Genomic DNA, 18,923 nt, shown 5'->3' on the forward strand with positions numbered 1-18,923 from the left:
TGGTATTGTTAATGATGACAAACATTTCTGTAAAAGTATCAGGAAAAATGGATTAGTGACTGTAGAATATGAGTTGAAGGAAATGTGACTGTTTAGCTACATGGATTTGAAATGTACTATGCTAATATTAAAGTTTATATTTTATTTTACAACTTATTTATACTTTAGTTGTTTGCAATTTCCACTTCTGAAGCGGCAACAGTTTACTTACTATACGTGGCTCCTTTTGTACTAACGGTATTAAGATGTGGGTGTGTGAAAGAGACAGATATGCGTCATTTTGATATACTTCATTATGTGGCTGAATTGCGATGGCCTGTTTTTTGCATCAGACTTCAGTCTTTACTTAACAGACTTATCTTTTTTATCCATTCTCCCAATCAGACTGTTCATTTCTAAAACACACTTCTCTAAATGTAAATAAACACAGTTACACAAGGGTAAACAACTCCTAACCCACCTCTCTTTCTTCATTAAGCCATTTTAGGTATGATAAATAATTCAAACAGAATTTCTGGTACTTCACCAAACTACAGATACCTTCCACATCTGTATGTACTAAAATCCCTGATCTACTGCACTCTGTATCCTGTACTACTGTCCCAGTTCCTCCTTTTGGTCATCCATCTCACTTTACTTAACAGGGATTACCTTTGGCTTATGAACTATCACTAGCTGCCAAGGAAAAAGGACTACTATTAAAGGCTATAACTGTCATCATAGAATCACAAGATCATAGGAGATGACTAGTCTAATGGTCCCAAGGCCCTTACAAGCCTAGCCAAGTTCAACACGTGCTCCCAAGGGTGTCCAGTTCAAGCAGACAACTAAAATCAGCACATATTGCCCCTGTCTAAGAGGGACACTGGTGGAACCCCCAGGGTGAATTCCAGTTACCCATCCAATCATCCAAATTATGCTTAAATAGGGCCAATGAGGAGCTCAGTGTAACATGAATAGGAAGCTTGTTCCAAAAGTGAGGCAACCTCTGAAAAAAATCGGTCTCTCCAGAAAGTTCTGCTGATATCACATACCAGATTAAGGTCCTTTGAGTGAGTAACCCGTGGGCCATTTGACTTGTAAATGTGCAGCATTTCTATTAAAGCTGGGTCAGAGATTGCTCTGTATGCAAGGCACAGGTCGCCTTTGAGCAGTCTGTATGACACAGAGTAAAGTGACAATGATTTCAATCTGTCCACATAAGACAGATCTTGAAGAACCTGAATTTTCTTTGTAAGGAGCCGTTGTAGTCTCTCCAATTGCTGTAGGTGTTTGGAAAGGAACAACAAAAAGGGATGCAGGAAGAGTATAGGGGGTTATAGCCTCTTTTTCTGGAGGCAATGCCCTTATGAGGTGAGCAATATAAAATGCCCTTCTTACCACTGTGGAGACATGGTGATGAAAGTTAAGGTTGCTGTCAACCTGTATGCCCAGATCTCTCACCATTGACTGTGTGCTTAGGGTACTGCTATTGATGCGGTAGTTTGCAGGAACATCATCCTTGCTGAAGGGGATGATAAATGCATTTTTGTTTTGCATTACGTTTAAGACCATGACTTTGGCACCAGTCATTAGTCTGCGTAAGACCATCTTACAGGATGCTGACATCACTAGGAGTTTCAATGATCACTCCCAGTTTGCAGTCATCAGCAAATTTTGTCAGCCACAGTCTTTATATTAGCCTGTACATCGGAGAAGTAGATTCTGAACAGTAGGGGTCCCAGAACCGATCCCTGTGGAATACCACTGGTTACAGGTCTGCTGAAAGAGGTGGAGCCCCCTATTTTGACCATATGAGTTCTATCAGTGAGCCCGTTAGCAACCCATCTGATAATATATGGGTTGATACCTAGGTGGGTGAGTTTATCAATGGTGCCTGACTTGGGGACTGAGGCAAAGGCATTGGTTAAGTCTAGGTAGGCAGTATGCACAGATTTGCCCTCATCTAGGGCTTAGACAATTGTCTTAAAGAAGTCTGCCAAGTTTAACAGGCATAATCTCCCCTTGACAAAGCAAAACTGGGTGGGGTCGAGTGTTTGGAGATTTTCTATACCTTTGTTAATAAGGTCCATGATGATTCATTCAATGGCCTTCCAGATAAGGCTGGTCAGCCTAATAGGTCTATAGTTCCTGGGATCCATGGATGCACCCCCTTTGTGCAAAGGGATGATGGTAGCAGTTTTTCATTCTGCTGGGATGAAGCTGGTGCTTAGGCAGTGACTGAAAAGCATGTCCAATGGTGATGCTAATTCTGTTTTAACCCATATAGAACATAGTCCAGGATGTTGTCTGATCCCATAGAGGCTGTGTTTTTGGCCTTCACTTAAGACTTGCTCCTCAGACATACTAGCTGGGGGGACAGGTGATAGGGATGTTGCTTTGGGGTATATGTGGCAGAGACAGGGAAGTGAAGTTTTCACTGAACCTGTCAGCCAGCAGGTTTGCTATATCTTCACTCCACAAGAAGATATTTCTGTCCTTTATTCCCTACCATGAAAATGCACCAGAAATTAGCATATACATGTTAAAGGACTGCACACATGCTCATTTTCAGTTTAATGCACTGTACAAAGTTCACTGCATGCTATTCTTTGTGCTACTAGTTTAGCAAGGCATCTTTGCAAAGAACTCACCATGTCTTAAACTGTACTGACTGACTAAACATGACTGAATCCTCAGACCGGAGCTACTGTACTAAATTGTCTATTGTACTACAATGCAAAAAAAAGTTTTCATACCATTTTGACAGGTAAAACTCATAAAATTTGACAGGACATCTCAGTGGATTCATTCGATTTTCTCGCTGTTCTAAAACTGGTGCTACATCATCTTCTCGCTTCCTCTTACCCGGAGAAATCTCTGCAAAACAATATAAAAAATAATGAAAAAGAAAACAATCCACTTCCAGTCATTCTTCTTTTTAAACAGAAGCATTTTGTTCGATTCCCAAAAACTGAGTACTCCCATCAAAAAAGTTTAACTTTATTTGTATTTAATAATGGTTTTAAGTGAAACATGCAGAACAGCTAAATGGTTTCTAGAAAATGAAGCTTACATCTCTCAATACAACAGGTCCTGCCTGCTCCTTTGTGTAAATGATGATAGAGTGCTTAAATGCAGCAGCAGAGCTTGTGCTACTCTGAGAATCACAACCTTTAATAATTTTATAAGTATTAAGTTATACCTTTGTATAGGCAGTGCTTCTGTTTGACATTCTCAGGGATCTCGTCTTAAGATTCCTCCAACAGGAAAGAACTGAGAGAGGAATGCTCTTCCTTTTATGTGAAAGGAGATGCACAGAATTGCCTACAAAAATGGCTATGCCAAAAGACACCACTTACCTGATGGAATGATTTAGGAGATCAGTGTTCAAAGTGCCACATACTGACAAGATGTACTACTGTTGGAAGTGCTATCCAAGAGGGTCACAAAAGTGATACGGAATAAGACTCATTAGAAAAAATACATCCACTACTGAGCAATTCAAATTTCACTACATTACTTAGGCCTTGGTTAGCAATACTGTAAGGAGTTTAATGTAGGAGGCTGATGCTACAGACACTGCTGCTCACAAGGGAGATGCAATGTTACACTTGCTGACTGGCCAGTATCAGTATTAACTTGGGATGTACAGGTTACAGCAGCGCTGGTTTGTTCAGAACTGGATTTGGTGATTTTTTTTAACTGAATAGCTGTTAAGTCATATATTTTGGCTGACGTTTCTGGACACAATGGAACTTTGGGAGTAAAGAAGTCTTCTCTTTATTCTCAAGGCTTGAGAGATCTCCGAATTAATTTATTAAGACAGACAGAGGTGTAGAAGGGTACTTCAGGACTTGCTCACTTGAAAAATTGCTTTTGTTTAAATGGTGAACCATGAAAAAACAACTGTTGAAACTTCAAAGCGAAAACACGGTCTCCGAACAGCAATATGTCAGTACTATAGATAACGCACTGTAAGGTAGCGAACTGAAACAAGGACAAGTTTATTTTAACGTAAGTTGAGTTATATAAAATAAAACAACGTTTTCGTCTTCCTAAATAGGAAAACTTCTTCAGAAAAAATGAGACAAACATTCCACATCATTTAAAAGTTTCCGCTCAAATGTTCAAATGTTTGAGCCAATCAGTGAGGTAGCTAGTAAATTAGATCTTACAATTAAAGAGCTATACACAAAGCAAAAGCTAAATCTAACCTCACTGGTAACCACAAAGTATAAAAAACATAAAATTGTACCCACCTCTCGAACTATTGAGGGCAGGAAAATAAGTTTATAGAACATGTCTCTTAAAAATGTATATATATACACTAGCATACAATAACACAACTTTAACTAGTTTTTATTAGTGTTCAACCATACGTTACCTATGTAAACACTCAAAAGATCGACGATAAACACACCATGTGTGCCGTATGTGATATATAATGCTAGCACCCATATCTATTAAAAATTGTTAGTATGCTGGTGAATATTACTCTAAATGTAATTGTGGGTACTATTTACGACCCAACCTAAAGGTAATGATGAGTAAATGTACATACGCACTCATTTCATAAAGTAAACATAAGTAATACATAGAAAGCTACTAATTATAATATAGTTGAGCAGTAAGGCCTGTTGGGCATAATGATGTCAGATCAAAAATAATTGATACTCTAAAAAATAATAATAAATTTATATATGTGTATATGTATAAAAAATGTTGTTATATCAAAGAAATCACATCTATATGAGGCTTATGAGATTCATCATCTCAAACAACTCCAGAGTCTCAAAAGACAGGTAATATTACAATTGTCGTTGAGTCCTGGGCAACTAAAAGCATTTAATAATAATTGCCATTCTAACTCTTGGCATTCAAGTAAAACTGAGGTCGGTCCTCCTCTATTGTCCAATAACAATTTGTCTATAGCTAAAAAGTGGAAAGAATGATCAGGATTTGTGTTGACATGTTTGGCTAAAGCATTGTCACACTTATTTTTAGAAATTGCATAAATATGTTCATAAATCCTATCTCGAAATTTACGATCAGTCTTCCCTACATAAAAGGCATCACAGACTTTACACTTAGCCAAGTAGATAATACTCTTAGAGTTACAATCTAATCTACGCATGATATGAAATTTCCAACTTCTGACTTCAAAAGAACTACTGTTTTTAACATGTTTACACATGCTACAAAAACCACATGTAAAAGACCCACAAATTATATTATACTTTCTCAGTTTTTTACTTTCTAAAAGACTTTTCAAGTTTGCACCTCTCCTATACACAATAAGTGTAACTGGACCAATTCTCTCCATTAATAGATTGTCTTTATATAATAAATACCAATTTTTAACCAGTGCGCCTCTCTAATTTGGCCACTGTCATTGTTAAAAGTTGTGATGAAAGACAACCTCTGTTTACAGTTAATATAAGCAGAGTAACCTTTTAGTTCATTTGTGTCCAAAAAGGCAGAGCTAATCAATGTGTTACTAAGCTGAAGTGCATCTTGTCTCTCAGTAGTTATTATTATGTCCTCATTGTAGGATGATGTTGAAAGTAAGATAGGACTAAATATACCTAGTTTCCTCTTGTGTGTAACTTCCACAATGAGTTCATGAACTAGTTGGATAGGGTATCCTCTACTTACAAACATGTTTTCTAGTAATTCGCACTCCATCACAAAATCTGTTTCTGTAGAACACATCCTAGCTGCTCTAACTAATTGACCCTTAACAACAGAACGTTTCTGTTTGTAAGGATGAGCGCTACAGAAGTGTAAAAATGAGTTACAATAAGTTGGTTTCCTATAGATGGTAGAACTCAACTTAAAACTACTTAGATCTTTAGATAGTTTAACGTCCAAGTAGTCTATACTCGTAGTGTTAAAGTTGTAAGTAAACTGGAGGAAAGTTGTAGTAGAATTGAAATACTCCAAAAGCTTGTCCACTGCAAGTCTGTCGTCTTTAAAGATGATAAAAATATCATCTAAAAATCTGGTATAAAACAATAATAAGTTAGAAATTTCTGGCTTGTCGAAAACAAATTGTTTTTCCCAGTAGGCAACAAACAAGTTAGCTAAGCTAGCACCACATGGGGAGCCCATAGCTACCCCATGTTGTTGTAGAAAATGTTGCCCGTTAAATATGAAAAAGTTATTAGTCAAAATGATGTCAATCAATTCAGAGACTACATCTATGTCATTAGTTGAGGCTGTCAGTTCCCTTAACATTAAAGCCACCCATTCCACTGCTTCTAAATGTGGGATAGACGTGTAAAGGTTGACCACGTCAATAGTCAAAAAACTATAATCATGGTCGAAAGATAAGGTGTTCAGATTTTTTAGAAAAGACCATGAGTCCTTGCATACTTGTGGGATTTTTCTCAAATATTTTTTGAGAATAAAATCAACCACCTTAGCACAAGGGTACGTTAAAGATGCACGTGCGTCAATGAGTGGTCTCATAGGTGGGTTCTGGATGTCTTTATGAATTTTAGGGATACCAAACATGATGGGCAACTTTGGAAATGGTATATTAATAAAATTATAAGTGTCTACATCAATTTTTGCCTCAATAAACAAGTCTCTGAAATAACTTTTGACTCTGGACAAAGCTATGTTGTATTCATTCAATGATATCTTCCGGTAAGCTGGATTGTTTATAACTATTTCCATCCTGTTGTTATAATGTGATGTCAAAGATCACTATGCTGCCACCCTTATCTGGTTTTATACACCGTACCATAGAAGATCTAATAAAGTCCAGAGCTAGGGTCTGTTCAGAAGAAATATTATCTTGTCTAGAGCTGTGGTCATGTTTATGGGTGTGTGCAATGTGTCTAAAGTCCAATTCACAAACACCTTCAAACACACGTAATAAAGGGTGCAATGGGGGATTAAAAGTACTTAATGGCTTGAATGGAACATGAGGTGTATTGGTTATTACCTAAGAGAAAAGCAAGGTTTAATTTCCTCACAAAACATTTCAAGTCCAGCAATGTTTTAGCAATACTCATGTTTCTACCCTTTGCTAGTAATTCTACCAAGTCAGCTTCAATAGTAATTGTCGAGAAGTTGTAAATATTGAAGTCGCCATTGACATTCTTTAATACTAACGGTCTTGTAAAGTCACTGTCCAAAAAACTTAAAGGAGTCTCAATTATCTCTTCCTCCTGTTGTTCCAGGGTCCGTTCCCCCTGTTTCGAGCCCGTTGTGGCTTCGATGAGTTCTTGGAAGGGGCTCCTTGTTGAAAAACCTGCTTGTCTACATGGTTATTGGTAGCTTCATTTGGGCGTTGCGTAGTGTTGTTGTTTTTAATAGATTGTAATCTTTCACTACGCCTTAATGGTTCAGGTCCTAACGCAATGTTAGGATCCAAGCCCATATTACCAGCAGCAGAGTTCTCCATAGATTTAGACAAGTTATACTCATTTGTATTGTTAATGTTAGGCCATGCTTGAGTTAAATGGGGTTTGGGATAGGCTACCCCATTTGCATAAGCTACTCGATCCCTATTTAGTTTCTTAATTTTATTTTGTTTTAATTTTTCTAAAAGCTGATCAATGCTGGTAAAAACTCTTTCATAATCAAATTTGTATCTGCCAAAGTCAATGCTGGACTTAATGTCATTATCAAGTTCATTCACTTCCACCATAATGTTCTCTATATGAAGAGAATAATGTTTTATCATTAATTCCATCAAAGAAAAGCCAGAAGAATTAAACAAGTCTATTAGTTCTTTGTGAAAAGGAGAGTCAGGAAGTAACCTAGTCGGGTACTGAGAATGCCGTAGACCTTTAGGAACTAGTCTCTCCGTTAAACATTGCTTAAAATAAATTACTTCTAATTGCAATTTTTTCCGTTTTAACAGTTTATAGTCTAATAATTTAAGTTTGTCCATAATACCTTGTGTGTTCACGTCTTGACTGGTAAGCACTTGAACCGGTCATTCCACATTAGGGCTGAAACCAGTAGCTAAATCACCTGTATTATTCAACCATACTGATAACGAAGGAACGCCAATAAGCCCAGTGCCATTACTAGAGTTATTGATGTTGTTACTCTCAGCTTTGGTACCAGATGCACAAGCTTGTTGGCCTGGGGGTAAAGATGAAAAGTACAGTTTTGTACCTACCATAAATGTAGATGTTCGAAGATCCACATTGCTGCAGTCCTTACACATGGGTAGTCCGCTGTCCTCGGTCGGCCCGAATACCAAAGTATAAGGCTGACGTCGGTCAAGGCGCTTAATACTGACATCAGGACGTCAGGGTACAAAAGAGCATGACCAACGTCATTTCCTCAGTCTTTTCTTGCCCCAGATGTCAGAAGGCCCTAACAAGACAGGCCAAAGCCAAAAACCAGCAAAACCCAACCAACCACCTGTGCACTAACCATATTTACAATATGTACAACACAAAGCACACCACCACCTTCAACAACAGAGGGGAAGGAGGGAGGGTAAATTGGACTGCAGCAATGTGGATCTTCGAACATCTACATTTATGGTAGGTACAAAACTGTACTATGTTCTTCATCTCACATTGCTGCAGTCCTTACATATGGGTAGAATCCCAAAGCAGAGGTAAGGGAGGATGGCAAAACTATAGAGCATTAGGAGCTGCCAACATGCCTTGTAAAATTGCAGTTGCAAATCCAGCCCTAGATTTAGAGTAAAGTGGAAGGTGGTAATGCTTAGAGAAAGTATGCACTGAACTCCAAGTAGCTGCTTCCAAAATATCTTTAGTAGCCACCCCCCTTAAAAAAGCTGTAGAAGTGGCAGTAGCTCTAGTGGAATGAGGCCTAATCCCAGCTGGAACCTCCTTACCATGATGGGAATAACAGAAAGCAATACAAAAACCAATCCACTTAGAAATAGTTTGTTTTGAAACAGGTTTGCCCTGAGAACCCAAAGCAAAAGAAACAAACAACTGCTGAGACTGTCTGAACCCTTTAGTTCTGCTCAAATAATATCGCAACTGTCTGTGAATATCCAAAGTGTGCAAAATCTTTTCCCCTTTATTTTGGGGGTTTGCATAAAAAGTAGGCAAATGAATAGTTTGGTTTAAAGCCACACTAGAAACCACTTTAGGCATAAAAGAAGGGTTCGTGCGCAAAGACACCCTATCCTTGTGGAAAATTAAGAAAGGCTCAACTGCCATAAGGGCCTGTAATTCAGAAACCCTTCTCGCAGAGGTAATGGCCAACAAAAAAGCAGTCTTCCAAGATAAATATTTCAACTCTGCCGATGCTGCAGGCTCAAAAGGTTGTAGAGTGAGTTTCTCCAACACAAAATTGAGATCCCAAGCAGGAGTAGGAGCTCTACGTGGGGGTCTTATATTCTTTGCCCCTCTAAGGAATTGCTTAAACAAAGGTTGAGAAAATAATGGTGGGTCACAGTCATAGTGAGCAGAGATTGCAGCAGCATGAACCTTTATAGAGGAGAAGGACAAACCTTTGTCCAATAACTCAGTAAGGTATTGAAGCGCCACACTTAAATTAGGTTTAGAAACATCAAAGTCCTTTGCTGTACTCCAAAATAAAAATCTCCTCCATTTATCTGCGTAAACTTTCCTTGTACTAGGCCTTCTGGCCTCCAAAATAACATTCAAAACTTGTTGTGGAAGCTGAGACCCTTCAGGGTTTAAACCAGAATATGCCAGGCTGTCAGATGTAGAGAATGAAGTTTGACATTGAATAAATGACCGTTCTCCTGAGACAGCAGGTGAGGAATCGAAGGCAAAGGCCATAGAGGCTCCTGTACCAGACTTCTCAGTAATGGGTACCAATGCTGTCGAGGCCAATCTGGAGCTATTAAAATCATGTTTGGCTTGTCCTGTCTGACCTTCAGCAGTACCTTTGGGAGGAGAGGCAGAGGTGGAAAGGCATACACGTGAAGATTGTTCCAATTGAATGAGAGAGCATCCACTTTCCAAGCTGAGGGATGAAACCTTTTTGTGCAAAACTTTGGCAGCTGGTAATTTAGCGGAGAAGCGAACAGATCTATGTCTGGAGTTCCCCATAACACTGTCAACCTCTGGAATACATGAGGATCCAATTTCCACTCGTGGGGATCCATAATTTGTCTGCTCAACACATCTGCTAAGGAGTTCTGTGCTCCTGGCAGAAACCTTGCCTGAAGATTTAGCTGTAAACTGAGAGCAGTCTCCCACAAAATCATTGCTTGTCTGCATAGAGGATAAGAATGCGTTCCCCCTTGCTTGTTGATGTACCACATGACAGTTCTGTTGTCTGTTTGAATCAACACCTGCCCTGGAAGAAGTAAATCCTTGAAAGCTATCAATGCAAATTGGACTGCTAACATCTCCTTCAAGTTGATATGTAGATGTTGAAGTCTGGCAGGCCACGTGTCTTGTATCCATTTTCCATTTAGATGAGCTCCCCAAGCTTTGTCCGAGGCATCTGTCGTTAAAATCTGACTCGCCTCTGGCCGGGTCACAGAGAGTCCCTTGTTTAGGTGACATTCCTGAGCCCACCACAAAAATTCCTTTTGAATGCAAGGTATTATTTGAATGACAGTGTCCAAATCTTGGCAGTGCTGTGTCCATACATTCTTGAGATACCATTGTAGCTTCCTCATATGCAGTTTGGCATTGGGAAGCACCAGAATACAAGATGCCATGAACCCCAAGGCTTGAAGGACTGTCCTTGCAGTCAGCCTGGACTGATGAGACAACTGGTGGAAGTAAAGAGAAAGATTCTTTTGTTTGTCCAGGGTCAAAAAGGCCATCTGGGATGCTGTATTCAGTCTCACACCCAGAAAGCACATGTCCTGAGAGGGTACTAGACTGGACTTTATTTCGTTCACAGAATACCCCAGGCATCTTAACACTGCCATCACATACTGTAAATGAAGAAGAAGTTCGTCCTTTTCTTGGGCCAGTATCAGGCAATCGTCCAAATAAGGATAGATCTGTATTCCTCTTAGTCTGAAGAAAGCTACTACTGGAGCCAGAACCTTCGTGAACACTCTGGGCGCAGTAGATAAGCCAAAGGGCAATGCAGAGAACTGATAATGTGAAGTCCCGGCCCGAAAACGCAGATACTTCCTGCAACTGGGCCTGATAGGTACATGAAGGTAAGCCTCTTTGAGATCCAGAGTCACCATCCAGTGATCTTTGCCCAGCAGAGGTAAAAGCTGTTGTAACGTTAACATTTTGAACTTGGGAATGTCCAGATATGTGTTGAGGATGGATAAATCCAAAATTGGTCTCCACGTGTTTCCTTTCTTTGGTACTAGAAACAGGCGAGAATAAAATCCTAGGCCCACTTCTGGCAGAGGAACCGTTTGAATGGCCCCTATTTGAAGTAGTAAAGAAATTTGCTTGCGAGCCTCTAGTCTCTGCTGAGGAGGAACGTCCGGCATGCCTTTGAAAGGAGGCAAGGTATGGAAATAAAACTTGTAACCCTGGTGTATGATATCCAATACCCATTTGTCTTGGGTAACCAACATCCAATTTTCCTTGAAGAGTGCTAACCTTCCTCCCAAAGGTGCTGCCAGGCAAGAAGGATCTGGCAGCTGAACAGGTAGGTCATTGGGCCTGTTTACGAAAGGACTGGCCCCTGCCCTCACCCGAAGATTGTGCAGGTGAACTCCCTGTTCTAGGCCTGAAAGAACTCTGAGCTCTGCCCCTACCACGTCTAGATCTACCCCTAGACTGAGAATCATAAGAAGGATACGTCCACCCCTTAGCAGGCCAATTCCTACTAAACTTCGGAGGCTGAACTTGCAAAAAATCCTTAACAGCCTGCATAGACTTAGCCTTGTCTTCCATTTTCTTCAAGACTGATTCCACAGGTGAACCAAACAACACATCAGATTGCAAAGGAGCATCCAAAATCCTTGTCTTAACATGGTTAGATAAATTCTGATCCTTTAACCAGGCGTGCCTGCGAAGAACTGAGCCAGTGGCAGCCACCCTAGACGAGGCCTGCACAGCATCAAACCACATTGTAAAGAATGCTTACCCACTTGTTCAGAGACATGCACCAAATCTTGCAACTCTTTACACTCAATGCCTTCCGCCAGAGCATCCACCTTAGACTTCAATTGAGAAAGAAGGAAGTTTTGATATTTCAACATATGAAACTGGCAATTCAAAGCCCTCATAGCTAAGGTAGAAGATATATAAACCTTCTTTCCCCATCTATCCAAAGCTCTGGCCTCTTTATCTAGAGGAACCGGATTTTTTACAACAGAGGCCTTGACACCCTTAGGTCCCTGACTAACAGTTTCGGGGTCCGCCCTAGGACTCTTATAAAGATATTTATGAGCCTCAGGCACCCTGTAATACCTATCCGGTTTAACAGGAGCCGGAGGCAGAGAATCAGGATTAAGTGAAGCCTCTGCAAACACATCTTCCACAACATCCAGAACAGGGGGTATAGCTAAGGGCCTATGCTGGGGTAACAGCAAAAATTCCCTAAGCCTTTTCCTAGAATCAGAGAAGTCCTGACCTTCCCACTTAAAATGTTCCCTCATAGAATGAAGTGTCTCTGAAAAAGAAAAATCCTCTGGAGGAGAAGCAGAAGGAGTGGAATCATCTGCATCAGAATCAGAATAAGGAGAATACTCCTGCAAGTCTTCAGCTGAAGACTCTGAAATATCCGAAGCCTGCTCAAAACTTCCCAACTCTGGCTCCACCCTAGGCCTCTTATCAGGAGGGGGCATAGAACCTCTAATCAGAGTAATTAAATCTTCTGCCATTTTAAGCATGTGCTTCTTAGGCACAGACCCTGCTGAACTAGGAGTGACACCAACAGAAGCTGAAACTGGCCTGCCTCTGGGAGAAGCCTTGGAAACAGAAGGAGAAGGCCTAACCACCCTAGGAAGGGAAGGGAGTACAGTAACCTGGGAAGCCCCTTCAGCCTGACCTGCCTCCTGGAAGACCACCTCCTGCAAAATTAAAGTCTCCCCCTGAGACTCCAGAGAAGTCTCCGTCGGAACCACCGGTCCCACTGAAGCCTCTAAAGAACCGGCGTCCGGAACGGACGACTCATCTTGCCTGGGTTTAACTGTTTTGTCTTTGCGCTTCTTCGCAGAAGCGGGCGCCAGAGAATCCGACGGCATATTATAATTGCACCGCTTCCCAAAGACCAGCCTAGCACAATCCAACCTTCGCTTAATAGTGCGTTTATTGAACCTAGCACAAAAGCGACACCCAACAACGTCGTGCTCAGGCCCCAAACAAGGAATACACAAAGAATGATAATCCCTATGCGGTATCTGTTTCCCACAAGAAATACAGTTATTCACTTTTTCTGACATCCGGTAAAACACTGAGGCAAGAAAAAACCAAAATAATCCCCAACGGGGTACTTAGCCAACTTGGATTCGGTCTGAAACTCCGAATTCGAAAAATTTCAGAACGCCGAACGGCACTTGCAACGCTGCTTCTGCATCGGACCATGCGGCAAAAAAGACTGAGGAAATGACATCGGTCATGCGCTTTTGTACCCTGACGTTCTGATGTCAGTATTAAGCGCCTTGACTGACGTCAGCCTTATACTTTGGTATTCGGGCCGACCGAGGACAGCGGACTACCCATATGTAAGGACTGCAGCAATGTGAGATGAAGAACATCAATAGAACGTTGTCCCGACTGTTGGCCAGTGGTGAGTTGAGAAGAACTCTCATTCTGTAAGTTAGAATTAGGAAGACGTCCATTGTCAGTAGTTGCTTTCATAAGCTTCTTATCTACAGAGTCCAACCGGTTAAAGTGTCCAAACGTTGTGTCAGTAATCCCAATAGGTCCGTTAGGCAAGGAGTATCCAGGTTCCTCTTCGAACCAAATAAATTTTGACTCTCAGGACTGCTTGGAGATCTGGTCGCCATGTACACAAACAACCAGTGAACCATGAAAAAACAACAACTGTTGAAACTTCAAAGCGAAAACACGGTCTCCGAACAGCAACATGTCAGTACTATAGATAACGCACTGTAAGGTAGCGAACTGAACAAGGACAAGTTTATTTTAACGTAAGTTGAGTTATATAAAACAAAACAACGTTTTCGTCTTCCTAAATAGGAAAGCTTCTTCAGAAAAAACGAGACAAACATTCCACATCATTTAAAAGTTTCCGCTCAAATGTTCAAATGTTTGAGCCAATTAGTGAGGTAGCTAGTAAATTAGATCTTACAATTAAAGAGCTATACACAAGGCAAAAGCTAAATCTAACCTCACTGGTAACCACAAAGTGTAAAAAACATAAAATTGTACCCACCTCTCGAACTATTGAGGGCAGGAAAATAAGTTTATAGAACATGTCTCTTAAAAATGTATATATACACACTAGCATAAAATAACACAATTTTAACTAGTTTTTATTAGTTGCTTTTAGTTGCCCAGGACTCAACGACAATTGTAATATTATTTGTCTTTTGAGACTCAGGAGTTGTTTGAGATGATGAATCTCATAAGCCTCATATAGATGTGATTTCTTTGATATAACAACATTTTTTATACATATACACATATATAAATTTATTATTATTTTTTAGAGGATCAATTATTTTTGATCTGACATCATTATGACCAACAGGCCTTACTGCTCAACTATATTATAATTAGTAGCTTTCTATGTATTACTTATGTTTACTTTATGAAATGAGTGTGTATGTACATTTACTCATCATTACCTTTAGGCTGGGTCGTAAATAGTACCCACAATTACATTTAGAGTAATATTCACCAGCATACTAACAATTTTTAATATTTTTAATAGATATGGGTGCTAGCATTATATATCACATACGGCACACATGGTGTGTTTATCATCGATCTTTTGAGTGTTTACATATGTAACATATGGTTGAACACTAATAAAAACTAGTTAAAATTGTGTTATTTTATGCTAGTGTGTATATATACATTTTTAAGAGACATGTTCTATAAACTTATTTTCCTGCCCTCAATAGTTCGAGAGGTGGGTACAATTTTATGTTTTTTTACACTTTGTGGTTACCAGTGAGGTTAGATTTAGCTTTTGCCTTGTGTATAGCTCTTTAATTGTAAGATCTAATTTACTAGCTACCTCACTGATTGGCTCAAACATTTGAACATTTGAGCGGAAACTTTTAAATGATGTGGAATGTTTGTCTAATTTTTTCTGAAGAAGTTTTCCTATTTAGGAAGACAAAAACGTTGTTTTGTTTTATGTAATTCAACTTACGTTAAAATAAACTTGTCCTTGTTCAGTTCACTACCTTACAGTGCGTTATCTATAGTACTGACATATTGCTGTTCGGAGACCGTGTTTTCGCTTTGAAGTTTGTTTAAATGGTGCAAGTCAATGAGTCACAACATTGACTTTAGTTTGATGATGCTCTCTGGGATGACAGAAAAAAGAAAACAAGAGGAGGACAGAGGCAAGTTGCAGAAAAAAAACAAGCAAGTGCCTACATCAAATGCTGGCTTGCCTTCAAATGAACTGCAACAAAAGTAGTTAAAATGTGAGTCAACAAAATGAGGAAGCAGTGTAGCGCTTGACTGCTTTCTTATACTTACATGGGAGTTTAAGGGGGAGGAGACAAATAAATAAATAAAAACATTTGAAAATACTTGCCAGGCAAAACATGCCTTGTATCTCTTAGGTACTGCCAAGGAACAGCTAGCTATCAGAGTGCTTTCTATTTTGTGTGCCTGTTAATAGCCTAAACTGTGAATCTGAGTTATAAAATGAATGGACCTGCACATTCTTGACATATCATTACTAATGTTTCAGATAATCCACATTTCAAACTTTAAGACTCTTTTTCTTGAAGTAACTGTAGTAAAGTTGTTTACCTTTGTCCTGGAAAGGGTATCTGTAGGGGAATGATGAGTAAAATGTGTGCCCTTGAAAACAAAATAACCTTAGTTTAACAGGGATAAACCTGTGTAAATACACTTATTGATAACAGATGATCAAGCAACAGGATCACTACTGCAATATAACTCAGTATCCATGGAATTGGCTACAAACTGATGGCTACACTTCCAATTTGATTTTCATATAATTTCAGATATCTCCAGAGGAGAGATGCACAAGAAAAAACTGTAATGAGTTACCTATATTAACTTAAGATTCTTAATGCTACAAACTACAGCAAAATATCCCATAGATGAAGAAACACTGGGCCAACTAGAAAAGGGAGTGACAGAAGAGGAGACAAAATAAAGAGCAGAAAAGAGAGGTTATAAAAAGTCATAAAAAGCATGGACATGGAAAAGAAAGAGAGAGCTGATGTGTTGCATTATCTATGCAGAGAAAAAAGCTAAATTAATCAATATGTAAAATGCAGCTCCAATGATTTTGGAGAGAAATACAGGCAATGACACCCAAATATGGTTAATTAAAATAAAATTTAAAAAAAAGTGGAATGTAAGTTTAGCGAAGTGGAACTAAATAGCAACTAAGTGACAAAACAAACAAAGAAAATAACTTAATGTTGGAACTCAGGTACAGGCAATATCACAATATGAAGGGCCAATTATTCTCTAAATGGAGAAACAGCAGGAGAAGTAGGCTGCATCTGATTAAGATACATCAGGCAGGCAAGGTACTGGACCCTTCCGTAGGAGACTTGCATGAAAGTTCTGTTAGAGTTGCACAGCAAGGAAAACAGCAAACAGGATGTTTCAATTTAAAACTGAATGACTTACAGGAAGACCTGCTTGATTTAATAGACGGAGACAAATATAATTACACAAAGTAAAAAACACCCAAAACCATTACAGTACCAGTGAAACAGATGGAATACACTAACTGGGACTATGAAGAGAAACTCGTGCAATGTAATAGAAATAAAAAAGAATATGTTATTGTGTAGGTAAACTAATAAAAGACAATCTGTTGCCACAAAAACACTGCATAACAAAGGAAAGAGTAGAATGTCAATACACAAGAACATCAAATACAAAAAAAAAAAAAAACATACAACAACTAAGAGCAGTAGCACTACTTTTGTAAAAATACAGAAAAGGGAACAAATAGATCATCAAACATTCTTTAGAAAGATAAGTGTTAGAACCAAAACACAATATCAACACAGATCAGGCTTTATCTCACACTAGTTCCAATAGTAAGTTAAAAATATCAACGTAAAACATACAATGGAAAAGTACAAAACAAATAATTCACTGATGAGCCAAAAAGGTTTTGTAAAGAAAGTACAGTTGTGTACACTTACCATAAATGTAGATGTTCGAGTGTATACACTGTTGCAGTCATCACATTTGGGTTATCTGCTTGCAGTAGCCCTCAGTCGGCCTGATTAACAAAGTATTGGGTCCTGTGTTGGTTGCTGTCTCTTCTTCTGTGATGTCAGGTCGTCAGGGGTATAAAACATGCAGCCGATGCCATTACGTCAGTTTTTCTTGCCCCAAATGTCAGGTGCCCCCCCCTAATGGGAAGCCATAAAATCTATAAATATACAAGGTAATACCTCCAACAATAAAGCAAATACACCAAAAAGCTTTTGAGCATAGTAAAGGAGAGTACAGGTATAGCCAAAAAGGTAAGGGGGCTGGAGGGAGGATAATCAGGTCTGCAACAGTGAATACACTCGAACATCTACATTTATGGTAAGTGTACACAACTGTACTATGTTCTTCACGTTTCACTGTTGCAGTCATCACATTTGGGTATATTCCCAAAGCTAAGGATGGGAGGAGGAATTTAGATAGCATTAGGACCAGCAATAAGGTCTTGCAAGACTACAGTGGCAAAGCCAGCTCTGGATTTATGCTTGGTGAATGTACAGAACTCCAGGTAGCAGCTTCTAGGATGTCACTGGTTGGGACGCCTTTGAGAAAGGCTGTAGAGGTAGATGCAGCCCTAGTTGAGTGGAGTCTGATCCCCTGTGGGACAGGTTTTCCATGGTGCTTGTAGCAGAAATGAATGCAATGGCCTATCCATTTGGAAATGGTTTGCTTTGAAATAGCCTTCCCCTCTGCCCCTGCAGCAAATGTCACCACCAGTTGTTCAGATTTCCTTTGAGGTTTAGTCCAGTCCAAGTAGAATCTAAGTTGTATCTGCACATCTAATGAGTGCAGTATCCGTTCTCCTTTGTTCTGTGGACTAGGGAAGAAGGTTGGCAAATGAATGGACTGATTAAGGGCCACACTGGATACCACCTTGGGCATGAAGGAGGGATTGGTCCTGAGGGACACCCTGTCCACATGACAGATGATGAAAGGCTCCACTGCCATAAGGGCCTGTAATTCAGATAGATTTCTTTTTAGCAATTACTTCAGCAAGAAGGGTGTTTTCCAAGAAAGGAATTTTAAGTCTGCAGTAGAACTTGGCTCAAAAGGGGGAAGAGTGAGTTTCTCCAAAATTAAGGTCCCAGGCTGGAGTTGGAGCTCTCCTGGGTGGTCATAAGTTTCTGGCCCCTCTGAGGAACTGCTTGAGCAGTGGATGAGAGAAGAGGGTAGGTTCTGTGTTATAATGAGCTGAAATGGCTGAGGCGTGAATTTTGATGTAGGAGGATGTCAGGCCCTTGTAAAGCACCTCAGTTAAGTATTGTAAAATCTGAGGTAAATTGGGCACTGGTGTGCTCATCCCTTGAAACTGGTTCCAGGCACAGAATCTTTTCCATTTTCAGCATAAGATTTTCTAGTACTAGGCCTCCTTGCCTCTAAAATATCCATCACTGGTTTACTGAGGGATGGTAAATGAGAGATTAGGTAATTAGCCAGGCTGCTAGGTTCTAATTAGCCAGGCTGCTAGGTTCAGTGTTTGAAGCTAGGGGTGCAGAATCTGGTTCTCCTGCTGAGAGAATAGGGTAGGAGTCTGAGGCAGGTGCCATGGGGCCAACAGTGACACACTGCGCAGGAGGAGGTACCAGTGTTGGCGTGGCCAGTCTGGTGCAATCAAAATCGTCCTTGGTTTGTCTTGTTTGATCTTTAGTAGTACTTTGGAGAGCAGAGGCA

The 18,923-nt window shown here is 39.8% G+C and overlaps 1 protein-coding gene across 2 annotated transcripts in view; it reads right to left on the bottom strand.

Moving 5' to 3' along the window:
• The window catches only part of ZMYM3 (zinc finger MYM-type containing 3), a 3,891,108-nt gene that overhangs the window by 155,974 nt on the left and 3,716,211 nt on the right, over positions 1-18,923 (bottom strand). For both annotated transcript variants that reach the window (XM_044056844.1, XM_044056843.1), the window contains exon 24: positions 2,739-2,859. In XM_044056844.1, the coding sequence (XP_043912779.1) occupies positions 2,739-2,859 (121 nt within the window). The remainder of the gene's footprint in view (positions 1-2,738; positions 2,860-18,923) is intronic.

The sequence above is a fragment of the Protopterus annectens genome, chromosome 14.part0 (assembly GCF_019279795.1).
Source record: "Protopterus annectens isolate FY-2018-M chromosome 14.part0, PAN1.0, whole genome shotgun sequence".
Classification (NCBI taxonomy): Eukaryota; Metazoa; Chordata; order Ceratodontiformes; family Protopteridae; genus Protopterus; species Protopterus annectens.